The sequence below is a fragment of the Saccopteryx bilineata genome, chromosome 6 (assembly GCF_036850765.1).
Source record: "Saccopteryx bilineata isolate mSacBil1 chromosome 6, mSacBil1_pri_phased_curated, whole genome shotgun sequence".
Classification (NCBI taxonomy): domain Eukaryota; kingdom Metazoa; phylum Chordata; class Mammalia; order Chiroptera; family Emballonuridae; genus Saccopteryx; species Saccopteryx bilineata.
Genome location: NC_089495.1, coordinates 17,876,593 through 17,890,857, shown reverse-complemented (window position 1 = coordinate 17,890,857; position 14,265 = coordinate 17,876,593). Strand labels below are relative to the sequence as shown.

The 14,265-nt window shown below is 37.9% G+C and overlaps 1 protein-coding gene across 4 annotated transcripts in view; it reads left to right on the top strand.

Annotated features, from left to right (window-relative positions):
- Positions 1 to 14,265, top strand: part of MICU3 (mitochondrial calcium uptake family member 3) — a 96,661-nt gene that overhangs the window by 67,453 nt on the left and 14,943 nt on the right. For all 4 annotated transcript variants that reach the window (XR_010726124.1, XR_010726125.1, XM_066236054.1 and 1 more), the window contains 5 exons: positions 2,928 to 3,028; positions 3,435 to 3,606; positions 8,873 to 8,981; positions 12,167 to 12,324; positions 13,353 to 13,421. Coding sequence is in view for 2 of the 4 variants with exons in the window: in XM_066236054.1 (XP_066092151.1) it covers positions 2,928 to 3,028; positions 3,435 to 3,606; positions 8,873 to 8,981; positions 12,167 to 12,324; positions 13,353 to 13,421 (609 nt within the window). In the remaining 2 variants the exon portion in view is untranslated. The remainder of the gene's footprint in view (positions 1 to 2,927; positions 3,029 to 3,434; positions 3,607 to 8,872; positions 8,982 to 12,166; positions 12,325 to 13,352; positions 13,422 to 14,265) is intronic.

Sequence of the window (14,265 nt, the reverse complement as noted above, 5' to 3'; positions counted from 1 at the left end):
ACAGGAGAAGCGCCCATTTGCTTCTCCACCCCTCCGCCACGCTTTCCTCTCTGTCTCTCTCTTCCCCTCCCGCAGCCAAGGCTCCACTGGAGCAAAGATGGCCCGGGCGCTGGGGATGGCTCTGTGGCCTCTGCCCCAGGCGCTAGAGTGGCTCTGGTCGCAACATGGCGACGCCCAGGATGGGCAGAGCATCACCCCCTGGTGGGCAGAGCGTCGCCCCTGGTGGGCGTGCCGGGTGGATCCCGGTCGGGCGCATGCGGGAGTCTGTCTGTCTCTCCCTGTTTCCAGCTTCAGAAAAATGAAAAAAAAAATTAAATAGCTATAAATATTGTGAACACTAAAATAGCTATCTTCATGAAAGATTGAAAAGAGGACTATGAGGAATCAAAAGGCTACCAAAATTTAGAGTGTGGAAGAGGAGAAAACAACTGAATCTTTGTAGGAAATTATATGCTTTCTAATTTTTTTTGTACTTTTCTGAAGTGAGAAGCGGGGAGACAGAAAGACAGACTCCTCATATGCGCCCAACCGAGATCCACCCAGCAAGCCCACTAGGGGACAATGCTCTTTTGGTCTGGAGCAGTGGTAGTAACCTGGTCCCAACCTGGTAGTGGGCGTTCCAGCTTTCATGGTGGGTGGTAGTGGAGCAACCAAAGTATAAATAAAAAGATAGATTTAACTATAGTAAGTTGTTTTATAAAGATTTATTTTGCCAAACAGCAAAAATCCGACATAAAGTACTTGGTAAGTAATTATTATTATATGCTTTAACATGCTGTGACTCTGCTTTATAAATTTTATAAAGTAAAGTTACTTTCCTACTTTATAAATCACCATTACTGTAGAACTGGTGGGTGGTTAGAAAATTTTACTACTAACAAAGATACAAAAGTGGGCGGTAGGTATAAAAAGGTTGACTACCCCTGAATTCTGGAACATTGCTCTGTTGCAGCTGGAGCCATTCTAGCACCTGAGGCAGAGGCCATGGAGCCATCCTCAGCGCCTGGGCCAACTTTTCTCCAATGGAGCCTCAGCTGCAGGAGGGAGAGAGAGGAAGGAGAGGGGAAGGGGTGGAGAAGCAGGTGGGCGCTTCTCCTGTGTGCCCTGGCCAGGACTCAAATGCAGGACTTCCACACACTGGACCGATGCTCTACCACTGAGCCAACTGGCCAGGGCTGCTTTCTATTACTTTTTTATTTTTATTTATTTTTTTAAGTATTTTTTTTTGTATCTTTCCGAAGCTGGAAACAGGGAGAGACAGTCAGACAGACTCCCGCATGCACCCAACCGGGATCCACCCGGCACGCCCACCAGGGGCGATGCCCTGCCCACCAGGGGGCGATGCTCTGCCCCTCCGGGGCATCGCCCCACCGCGACCAGAGCCACCCCAGCACCCGGGGCAGAGGCCAAGGAGCCATCCCCAGCGCCCGGGCTATCCTTGCTCCAATGGAGCCCCGGCTGCGGGAAGGGAAGAGAGAGACAGAGAGGAAGGAGAGGGGGAGGGGTGGAGAAGCAGATGAGCGCCTCTCCTATGTGCCCTGGCCGGGTATCAAACCCGGGTCCCCCGCATGCCAGGCCCACGCTCTACCGCTGAGCCAACCGGCCAGGGCCTATTACTTTTTTAATGAAGTACTTATTGTCCAGATTCTGACCAAGAAGTAATGCATTTCAATTATGTCCCTTTCAATAGAGAAAATGATAGTTATTATTTAACCTCTTAATTTGCTTATATTCCCACGTAATATATGGGAGAGATACAATTATGTGAACTTTATCATTTTTTACCTGAATTTCTAAGATAGCTGTGAGTTAATGGCCAAATAAAGAAGGAAGGAAAGAAAAAGAAGGAAGGGAAGGTAACAGAAGGAGAGGAAAGGTGGAAGAGAAAAAAAAAGGAAAAACCTATAAAGCTACATAAAAACAAAGAATGAAAATTTCCCATAGGCCGTTGAACTTTATAAGGACTATAATTAAGCTATTTTAAAATACACTTGGAACCTGGTTTATCAAGTTGAGTGGGAAAGAAAAAACACTCTGGAATTTTTCAAAAAATAATGTAAGACTTCCATTTGAAAAAACATATAGATGATATAAATTACAAAGTAATACTACTTTCAAAATATAGTATCTTCTACCCAAAGTACCATAAACATGAAATACAGTAAAAAGATATCATGGTTAAAGGTAGTTATTTTGTAAAGCTTTAAACCATTTGTTTGTCAGAATTTACCTCTTTTGAACATCCTAAAATATTGATTTTTCAGTTATGAAAATCCATACTATAAATTAAGTAAAAATAAAATACTTAGATGATTACTAAAGGAGTTCAACTATTTTATTCAATAAATAACCAATGAATGCATAAATAAATGGAACAACAAATTGATGACTATCTCTACTTTCCTCTCTCTCTCTCTAAAATAAATGAATTTAAAAAATCAGATATACTATCTGCATAATTTTAGGTAGAAAACTTCCTAAAATATATTTTTTTAATATTTTTTGAGGATAAAGCTATATTTTATTCATATTTCTATTTTCTAATTTCAAAGTTCATTTTACTGTGATGGCATTTATGCTTTTCATTCTAATGTTAATATATATTTTTATGTTCTAGATATTTATATGTTGATAAAATTATTTGAGGGATAGGCCTGACCTGTGGTGGCGCAGTGGGATAAAGCGTCGACCTGGGACACTGAGGTCACCGGTTCGAAACCTTGGGCTTGCCTGGTCAAGGCACATATGGGAGTTGATGCTTCCTGCTCCTCTCTCTCTCTCTCTCTCTCTCTCTCCCCTCTCTCTAAAAATCAATAAATAAAAAAAATATTTAAAAAAAATAAAAATAAAATTCTTTGAGGGATAGTTGGTATCCCTATTCTGTTTGTTTATTTCAGCTAACCTTTAAACTGTGATTTTTTTTAAAGCGTGCTGATGACATTACAAGTTTAGTAACAGATACTACACTTCTTGTACACTTTTTTGGAAAAAAAGGAAAAGCTGAGCTCAACTTTGAAGATTTTTATAGGTAAGCTTAATTTTTATATTGCTATTGAAAAAAGGTTAATATGCTACAGTCAGAAAGGTCTTTAGAATCATGTAGTGCTGCTTTCTTCTTAATGAAGGCATTACTATGTTTAACAAATATCTACTTCTATCGGGGCTGTACACCAGTGATTTTATTGATAAATATAATAGGAAGTTCCTGAATGATGAAAACGTCTGGATATGTAGATTGTTCTTTTCTACATATTCAGAAGCACTGCAATAAACCAGACACTACACATTTACTCTTCTAAGTCGCATCACTACCCTGCAAGCTATTTTGGTTATCCCCATTTTACAGATGATGAAGTCAAAGCTCTGAGAGGCTGAGTCCCATGTGTTATCATAAGTCTTCATTTATCTTATTCATTTATATATTTTTGTCATAGATTCATGGATAACTTCCAAACAGAAGTTCTAGAAATAGAATTTCTTTCCTACTCTAATGGGATGAATACTATCAGTGAAGAAGATTTTGCTCATATTCTTTTACGATATACAAATGTGGAAAATACATCAGTATTTTTGGAAAACGTTCGTTACAGTATACCTGAAGAAAAGGTACCCAGTCCCCCGTATTTATTTTGTTACATGTGTTACTATCTCGTAATTCTATAGGACTGTAAAATAGACTTCTTCCTTAGTTCTTTTGCTCCTCTGTGGATTAATAGATACTTTTGGATATATTTTATTTTTTTCTATGTGTCCTAAGTGTTCTAATTTTTTAATTAATTTTAAATTCTATGTAGATATTAATACTTTTTAGATATGCTTAAAAACCCTTAATGTTGTTAACAATTGTTTTATTCAAATTACAAATATCATTTTTCAAGAGAATTCTGCTGAGCTGTATGCTTTGACTCCTACATACACATCACTTCATATAAAGCAGTTTATATTGACATCATTTCAGTTACACTTTATTCATTTCTAGAATATCCTTAAAGGTCATTTGAAGATGGCCATTGATGAGTGAGTGATCTTATCAGCAGTTGAAGTGAGGTTTTCAAAGAGTTTGGATGGCAGGAATGGTAAAGATCCTGCAACAACTGATTGTCTGTTTATTTAGTAGCAAGTGTTTTGTCAGCAATTCTGAGCAGTTGTGCATTATCTAGTGGTATTTGAATGCATCATTGCAACCAAATGGAACTGGTGTTATAAGTACCCCTTCAAGCTTGGGATGTTTTGGATGTATTGCCTTCTACTTGTGTTTGTAGAAGGATCAAGTTAATCTACCCAAGAGAAACTTGCAAATAGTTTGACTTTGTTTAATATGGATACACAGTGACAGTGCTAACAATTCTTTATGTCCCCTAAGGAATGAGAAAAAAGGTACTTGATGCATTTGGCCATTAGGTTTACATAATCTCTCAGTTAAGGGTCTTTTATCTGTTTTACATGTTAAACTGAATTTTTCCGATTCACAGACATTTCTCTAAAAATAAATATTGGAAATTATACTATCTCAAACTGCTAGGATATCTTTAAGGCCAAAAAAGAATCTGCTTTTTTATTTGTCATATGAAAACTTATCAAAATATGTAACTCATAAAGTTTAATTCCAGGGTTAGGAGTACTGTATATCAGGGACCTCTTTGTTTTTAGAACATTTTTTACATCTAAAATTATTTCAAAATAAAAAGTGTTTTTAAGTTAATTCAGATTCTGAAAATTTCTAATTAATAGAAGTGTTATAAGCACTACAAATCATTACAGTAAAAAGGGGCAATTTTGGCAAATGAATCAGCATTGGTGCTCATTGGTTCTTTTTCTGGTGCTATCTCATCAATCCTTAGAACATCTTCCAGATATTGACATCTTTCTTTTTAAAAAGGGGAGGCTGAGGCACTTAGCTACTTAGACACTTGCCCAAGGATTCAAGCGCAAGACCCTACGCCAATGATATTGCTGTCACACACTTCTTACGCCTTTCCCTTCCTTTCACTTCGCATCCCTTTCTCTCCAGAAGAATGATTGCTACTATGTGAGCAGCACTTCACATTTTTTAAATCCTTTCATTTTCATTCATTTATTAAGCATCTCTATTTAGTAGGTCTTATTCTAGCCACTGTGGATCAAGTGACTAGATAAACAATATTCTTCTCTCATGGAAATATTTAGTAGAGAGATACAGTAAACAAGTAAGCCTAAAATGAATAAATTACATTTTCAGATGATTTTGAAGAATAAGATAGAAGACGTACTGTTGTAGAAATTTTTTCTGAAGAGGTAGCTTTTGAGAAAAGACTGAGAGAAATGACCTGTGCAGAGATCTGGATGAACAGCGTTGTAGGCAGAGGAAATAGTCAATATTGAAGTTTGCCAACCTTGCCTTAGAGAGTGTTGTGATATTCATTCAGCCAGCAAGCATTTATTTAACAACTATTTGCTGTCTACTGTGACACTCAAATGTGATCTGATTCCTATTTCAAAAGATCATCTTGGCTAGTGCAGAATAGACTTTAGTTGGCCCAGCTTTGAAATAGATTAGGGTGTTACTGCAGTGTAGAAAAGAGATGCATCGCTTAGTTAGGGTCAAAGTGGAGAAAAGTGGTCAGATATTGGATCATTTCAAAAGTAGGGCTGGTAGAACTTGCTGCTGGGTTAGTCTTCAATGTGAAGGAAAAAGAGGAATCAAGAACTCCCAGGTTTTGGCCTGAACCACAAAGTGAAACAGTGGTGCTGTTTACTGAGCTAAGAAGACTACAAGTTTGGGGTTAAGGAAAGATCTATAGTTTTATTTTGGACAGGTTATGTTCATGATTCCAATGAGTTATCTCAGTGAAGAGATTATGCAGGCAGCTGGGTATTTGACTCTAGCATTTAAGGGTACAATCAGGACTACTCGTGGTAATTTTTAGTGTATAGACTCCAAAACTGTGTCTACAGCTTAGACGCCCTCCCTGAATCTCAGACTTTTACATCATACTGCCTACTCGGCATCTCTACGTGGGTGTCTAGTAGACATCCCAGACTTAGTAGTTGCCAACTAAGCTGATCATTCCAAGAAATCTTGCCACACATGCCATCTTCCCAGTTTCAATGAATGGAAACTACATTTTCCTACTTGTTCTAGCCAAACTTTTCAGACTCCTCCCTCTCACATTCTACATGCACTCCATGAACAAACCCTCTGGACACACCTCTGTCAGAATTTGGCCACTTCCTGCCTCCGCACTGCGAGCACCCACGTCGCCATTCTCCCTGCCTGGATTACTGCCATTGCCTCCTGAGTCATCTCTCTGCTTCCAACTTTGTCTCCCTCCGATCTCTTCCCCATTTAGCATTTAAGAACATGCTGTATATCACGATTCATATCTTACCATAGGGACTCCTCATTCTCCCTCAAGTGAAAAGGCAGAATTTTTAGTGTAGACTTACAAGGCCTACAGAGCTGTTTGCTCATTACCTTTGACCTCATTTCCTATCATTGTCCCCTTGGCCCACTCTGCTGCAGCCACACTGGCCACCTTACTGGTCCTCTATACCAGGCAATCTTATATGTCAGGGTTTTTGAATGTGTTGACAGATTTTTTGTTTCAGCAATTGAAGTATCCTATTCAATTCTGGCTTCCCTGGTTTCCGATTAAAAATCAGCTGTCTTATTGGGGAATCCCATCTATGTGAAGAGTAACTTTTCTCCTGCTGCTTTAAAGAGTATCTTTGTCTTTGTCTTTGCTTTTTGATAATTTGAGAAAAATGTGTCATTGTGTGGTCTTTTTCAGTTTCTTGTACTTGGAGTCTGTTGAGCTTCTTGGTTGTGTAGAACCATATATTTCATCAAATATGTGAGGTGTTAAACCATTATGTCTTTAAATATTCTTTCTGCCCCTTTCTTTAACTCTTTTCTTTCTGGAAGTCCTATAATGTGTATATTGATACACTTGATGGTGTCCCCAGGTCCCTTAGGCTGTGTTCACTTTTATTCATTCTTTTTTCTTTCTGCTCATCAGACCAAATAATTTTATTTGTCCTATGTTTAAGTTTACTGTTTTGTTCTTCTGCCTGCTCAAATCTACTTTCGAACCTCTCTAGTCAGTTTTTCATTTCATTTATTGTACTTTTCAGCTCCAGAATTTTTTTTTTGGTTTCTTCTTTTACAATTTTTATTTTTTTATTTTGTTTATACATAGTTTTCTCAATTTTCTTTAGTACTTCACCCCTGGTTTTCTTTAGCTCTTTAAGCAAATTTAAGACAATTTATTTAAAATCTTTGTCTTGTTAATCTTGTCTGGACTGCCTCAGGGATGGTTTCTGTTGATTTATTTTATTCTGTTTCTTTGTAACATTGTTAATTACTGCTAATAGCTAAACATTTTGAATATTATAATGTCATAACCCTAGAAATTAGCTTCTCTCCAACAGAGGTTCATTTGTATTGTTTGTCATGTGCAGTCACTAAAGATTGTTTCATTATCTTAGTGGTTAGCCAGAGAATTGATAGATATTCTGTTAAATGTCCAGAGCTAAGAAGAAAAAAATATAATACTCTCTCTGAAAGTCTTGACATTTTTATTTACATTTTACTTAAAAATCTTCCATCCTCCTGTTTTTCACCTTTCCCAGCATTAACATGTCACCTGAGACAGCTGGTCACAGCATAAACTAATTCAGGACCAGAGCAGTGACCAGTTTCCTTGGCAACAGGCTCTCCGCATTTGGACAAAGCCCTTCTGGCTCAGTCTCCCTAACCGATCCAAATGGTCCTCTCTGGAAAACATGACAGATTAGATTGGGTCACAAAGCAGAATTCAGGTTTGGAATAGCCAACCTTGAATATAAAGAAACAGAAAAATGTGAAAAGACAGTGAGGATTCTTGCAAATAAAAAATAGTGGGGGGTTGTAATTAAAGTGGAAATACCATATACCAAAATTTGTTATTATTTTGATGATAAATTGGTAACATATTATTTTGATAATAGATCACTTAATCAGTAGTTGGCTTATATAAAAATACTCTTCTGGTTCTTTCCCTAGCTTTCCAGTGCTGCCTTGTTAGTTTCCCTTCCCCTTGTACCCATATGCTCGGGTCAGAAGTTATTAAGTCTAAGCTTTTGGCCCTCTGCTCTTTTCAGTTTATTTTTTCTTTCAACTACATTAATTTTACCGAGGAGAACACATTAATTAAATGCAGCTCTTCATGCCCAAATCTTTATTATCTGAGATATGTGCTTACTTTAAATAGCATTCCTGTTTGATTCAAGTAATAGTAGTGGCAATAATTGCAACTCACGTGAATGGCATTCCAGAGTCCTTCCCATGATCACACAGCACGCCCTGCGCTGGGCCGCCCGAGCTAGATGTCACAGTCACTGTGTGTCCTGCTGCCCTGACAGCGCTGTGGTGGCAGGAGCAGGGGAAAGTACGCTGCTGCTGGCTCACTTGGATTTTGAATTGTCATTATAAAGACATTAGTTGCCATAATATAATGCTGAATTATATATAAGGAGTAGGTGTACAGGAGGAACTTTTTTTAGGTGTGTTTTTTTTAACTTTTTTTCTTCATCGTTATATTTACTTTCAAATGGAGTTTCAGAATTGAAGCCTTTTTATCCATTTTTATTATAGCACTTTTTGGAACTTTGTGCTGATATGACAGTACTTTTAATATTTCTACCTAACATTGCTAATGGTAGCACTACTGCCCTGTAGAATAAATCTCAGTGAACTTTACATTCCACTTGGAGAAAATTTCAGAATGTGCCCTACAAATGTTTACTTGCAAGATACATTGAATATGCTTAATCTATTTTTAGTAAGTGTAGAGACTTATTTTATTACATTTGACAATACTAAAATATATCTATATATATTCTCCCAATATAGGGCATCACATTTGATGAATTCAGGTCATTTTTCCAGTTTTTGAACAACCTAGAAGATTTTGCAATAGCCTTGAATATGTATAACTTTGCAAGTCGCTCTATAGGGCAAGGTAAGGAATAATCTTTCAAAAATTAAAAGCAAATAATAATGCTACATTGTTTCTAGGGACTGATAGCAAATTAATTAGATAGATCATATTAGCCATCAACTTGCCTGAAAGTTTGTTGTGTTCTTCAGTGGGAAATGGGTTTTGCCTAAGTGAAGTTTAGGGAAATATGCTCAATTTGTGTATTAACAATACAATATAAACTGATGTCACCCCAATAAATGTAATAAATTAAAAAATAAAAATAAAACTCATTATTTCATATTATTGGGAAAGCTGATGATGTTTATAAAAGGTCAAAGAGAAAGAACCTCCTGGCTGCTTGTAACACTGCAGGATGTATGTCACCTTACCAAAGAGCCAGCTGGTCATGCCTCAGACTCGCCACAGGACCACGTTTATATCATCCACGGTCCCTGCTGGCTCAGAAACTTGAATTTTCAACACAGTCCCCTCTTAGCCATCGACTTACAGTAGCCATGTTTTTAGAATGATATATAAAACTAAATGTAGATTTTGCTTAATTTACAAAGAAATAACAACTGTCATAGAATTCAGTGCTGTTAACGTCAGGACCAACTCTTCCTTCCCCCGGAGGTAGGACAAGTCAAGTCCTTCTTCTCGGAGTCTGTGGCTATGACTGCTTTCCCTCTTCCCTCATGGCAGTACCCTTTGTAAATATTCTTGTCATGTGAGGATGTTCTGTTCATGTCTTTAAGGTGTTTTGACCTGTGTCTGTCATAATCTAATAAATGCCATTTCCCAAATGCAATCTAATAGGACCCTCTAGTTATTTTTTTTCTTTTTTTCTGTATTTTTCTGAAGCTGGAAATGGGGAGACAGTCAGACAGACTCCCGCATGCGCCCGACTGGGATCCACCCGGCACGCCCACCAGGGGCGATGCTCTGCCCACCAGGGGGTGACGCTCTGCCCACCAGGGGGCGATGCTCTGCCCCTCCTGGGGGTCGCTCTGCCTTGACCAGAGCCATTCTAGCGCCTGGGGCAGAGGCCAAGGAGCCATCCCCAGTGCCTGGCCATCTTTGCTCCAATGGAGCCTCGGCTGCAGGAGGGGAAGAAAGAGACAGAGAGGAAGGGGAAGGGGGGGTGGAGAAGCAAATGGGCGCCTCTCCTATGTGCCCTGGCCGGGAATCGAACCCAGGTCCCCGCACGCCAGGCCGACGCTCTACCGCTGAGCCAACTGGCCAGGGCCCCTCTAGTTATTTTATTGCCAAGTTCTAGGGAGAATCAAACTGCATCCCCTAAGTACTAATGAGAGTTACCTCTCTCTCCCAAAAACATGGTATTGACTCCTTCATACAACATCATTCATTTATTCATTGAGGAGGAGAAACCTAAATATATGTTGTAATTACCCTTTGTCTAATCTAGATGTTCAAACAGGACATCTTCTCAATCCAACCAATTTTAGTGTTTAAAAACAAAAGTTTTGGGAACCCTTCCTTCCCAGACCAGCGTTCACTACCATAATCAACACACTAATCACCACAAAAGAAAAAAAGTCTGCTTACCTGGTTCGAAATGGACAGTTGCTCTTTTACTTGGTGGAACTGGGAAATGGAGAAAATTAATAGTGTATTGATACTACTCTTGCAGGTGCTAGGAATATGTCTGTCTCTTTTCTGTTGTCACTACCTGCACCTGAATTCAGGCTATTACCTCTCAAAAGGACTGGTATTCCTGCCAGACCGTTTCCTCCCTGATGTTTCCGAGACAGTTCACAGAATAATCTTCCTGAAACACAGGTTAACCTTTCTATGCTGTGCTTGCTGTGGAAACCTCTTCAGTTTCCCCACTGCCGAAGTCCCTGGACAGAGCTTCCCCAGCTCTTACAGCCCAGACTGCTCGCTGCTTTCCGAATGTGCTTACACTTTCCCGTTCCCGCCGTGCCTTTGTTTGTGTCTCTCAGCTGCCATCTCCCTCATCTCCAAAGCTGAAATCTGCCCTTCAAGGCTCAGCTCAAATACAGAATCGCAGCCTTTTCTAATCACTGTTCTTCTCTCTCCTTCCCCGACTCCACACTATAGACTGAAGTAATCCTTCACTTCCAAATTCTCATAGTGCTCTGTTGAGACTTTTGTGTGGTCCTGTATCTTACAATATAGTTATTTGAGCAGGTGTCACATTGCCCATAAGAACTCTCAAAATTTTTGAGAACTTATTTTAATAACCTCTAGCAGGGGTCTCCAAACTTTTTACACAGGGGGCCAGTTCACTGTCCTTCAGACCATTGGAGGGCTGCCAAATACAGTGGTCCTCTCACTGACCACCAATGAAAGAGGTGCCCCTTCCAGAAGTACAGTGGGGGCTGGATAAATGGCCTCAGGGGGCCGCATTGCGGCCCGCAGGCCGTAGTTTGGGGACGCCTGCAAAGTATCTGTCACTGATAGTGGGTGCTCATTAAACATTCATTGACTATGAATGCATTATTAAACTAAGATACAGTTATTCTTTGTTCTTTAAAACTACAAAAAATTTTTGCCTGACCAGGCGTGGCACAGTGGATAGAGCGTCGGACTGGGATGCTGAGGACCCAGGTTCGAGACCCCGAGGTTGCTAGCTTGAGTGCGGGCTCATCTGGTTTGAACAAAGCTCACCAGCTTGGACCCAAGGTTGCTGGCTCGAGCAAGGGGTCACTCGGTCTGCTGTAGCCCCACGGTCAAGGCACATATGAGAAAGCAATCAATGAACAACTAAGGTGTCGCAACAAAAAAGTAATGATGGATGCTTCTCTTCTCTCTCCGTTCCTGTCTGTCTGTCCCTATTCAGTGGTTCTCAACCTTTCTAATGCCATGACCCAGCAATATAGTTCCTCATGTTGCGGTGACCCCAAACCAAAAAATAATTTTGGTGGCTATTTCATAACTGTAATTTTGCTACAGTTATAATTCGGAATGTAAATACCTGATATGCATTATATATTTTCCGATGGCTTTAGGTGACCCTGCCGGGGTCGCGACCCACAAGTTGAGAACCGCTGCTATATATCCTTCTCTCTGACTCTCTGTCTCTGTAAAAAAAAAAAAATTTTCTCTAAAAGATAGCATGAATAGTGAAAAGTCGTCTAAAGACCCATGTTTAGAAAAAACTTTTATAACATTTCTAATAATTAATGCATATTATAAAACTGATGTTAATGGTTTATTCCTTTTCTGTAACATTTATCTAGATGAATTTAAGCGTGCCGTCTATGTAGCTACTGGCCTCAAACTTTCACCACATTTAGTCAATACAGTCTTCAAGATTTTTGACGTTGATAAAGATGATCAATTAAGTTATAAAGAATTTATTGGAATTATGAAAGACAGACTCCATAGAGGATTCCGGGTAAACCTATAAATTTTAAGCTTATTGCTACTATTTTTAAACTGAAAGAAAAATCCATCTCAGTTTCAGAAACAAATTATATAAATTTTTAAAGGTAGACACATGAAATGTTGTATTTGAAAAGAAAAATATAAGGCCCTACCTACTTTCAAAAACAATTTGGGGTGGTAAAAGATAATGCTTTTTTTAAAATATCAATCAGTTTTAATTTTAATAACATTTTCATATTCAGGTAGTTTAATGTCTTCATTCCAATCTATGGGGGGAATGTTGCCCAATATTTTTTATTAATTCAGTCTGCACACTAGCTGTCAAACTTGTTAGTATGCAAAGAAATATAACTATTTTTCATTTTATATGATGCAGATTTTTACTAGCAACTGCATATTCAGAATTTTTATATAAGAAATAAAATAAAAACTTGTCTGTTGAACCATTCTTCCTGTTAACATCTTACAGAGAAATTATGAAAAATTCAATGTTTTTTTCTTAGAAATATTTTTTAAAAGAATGAAATATAGTGTGACAAGACATGTTTCACATCTAAATTATTTGTGGATGATACTACAAGTGGAAAAAGAAATATTTTTTATGAGCAGCTACAATATGCAATATTTCCTCTTTGATTAGAATACCCCTAAGCATTATATATTTAAAAAGAGTAAAAGTTATATATACAAAAAATTAAGATTCATCTTAGACGATGTTTTTAAGGATGTTTAATGATTTTTTGAAATCCAGAACGTCTTAATAAAGAACCTGTGTACTTACCTGCCACCTAGTGGTTAGTTGTTAACATTTGAGATGGTGGCACAAATATCTGAAGGGCCATATTTTGAAAATCATTTATTCTTCCTCAAAAATTTTAGAGTAACAAGAGCAAATTAACATAGAAACTATGCTATAAACCTCTGACTCTGCAGTTCTGTCTTAATTGTTGTGTGTTTTTATTTTTGCTTTATTTATTGCATATCTGTCACCCCATCATATCTGACTTACATTTGCATTTTTAATCCTCTGTTCCACAGGGCTATAAAACAGTTCAGAAGTATCCCACTTTCAAATCTTGTATAAAGAAGGAACTTCATAGCAGATAAGTATGTTAGCTTCTCTTTCTAAAATTGTTGAATAATAATAAATAAATGGTCATAATTTATTTTTCTGCTATGACATTTAGAAAATAGCTGAGAGAAATAAAATGTACCTTTTAATTTTTAGGTCACTAATGCAATTTAAGAATTACTCTTTTAATGATTTTATTTCAGACTAGTAATTAATTTCAAGAATTAGTCATTACAATAAAGCATGACTTTGTCACTATTGAGTTGTGATATAAAAATAACCTGGATAAATATCCAACTGGAATTCTCTTGAAATCATTGAAAATTATTCTGTTTAACCTGCTGCTTTGCATCTGAGTAGATACAAAGTAAGAACATCAGATTGGATTTTTATAATCTAGGATCATTAAAATCTGAATGTTTGTTGCTATTTTGGGGGATCATGATTCCAAACATCTGCTACAATAATAGCAGCTAATTTTTTTACATTTATTTTAGGTGCTTGGCACTATATTAGGTGTTCTTCCACATGCAGAATCTCATTTAATCCTCAAAGATATCCCATTTAACAGCCAAGAAGATAGGGGCTTAATGAGACATTTGCCCAAAATAACATACTCTGATTAATTCAAAAATTAGGGTTTGAGCCTCATTCTGTTGAATGGCAAAGCCATCTTATTTATTATTTTCTAAACCATCACTGTAGAATACCTCAGTTGAGGAAGATACAGGAAATCTGTTCTATTTGTATCAACCCAAAGAAATGTCTCAGACTTGTGCTGATCTCCAAAATAAGGGGTTAGTTTTCCTCTTCTCTTCTAAAAGTCAACTGTACCTATTAAATTTGGGTCAGTTGGTTCCAATTAGTTAGGTCTCTGAA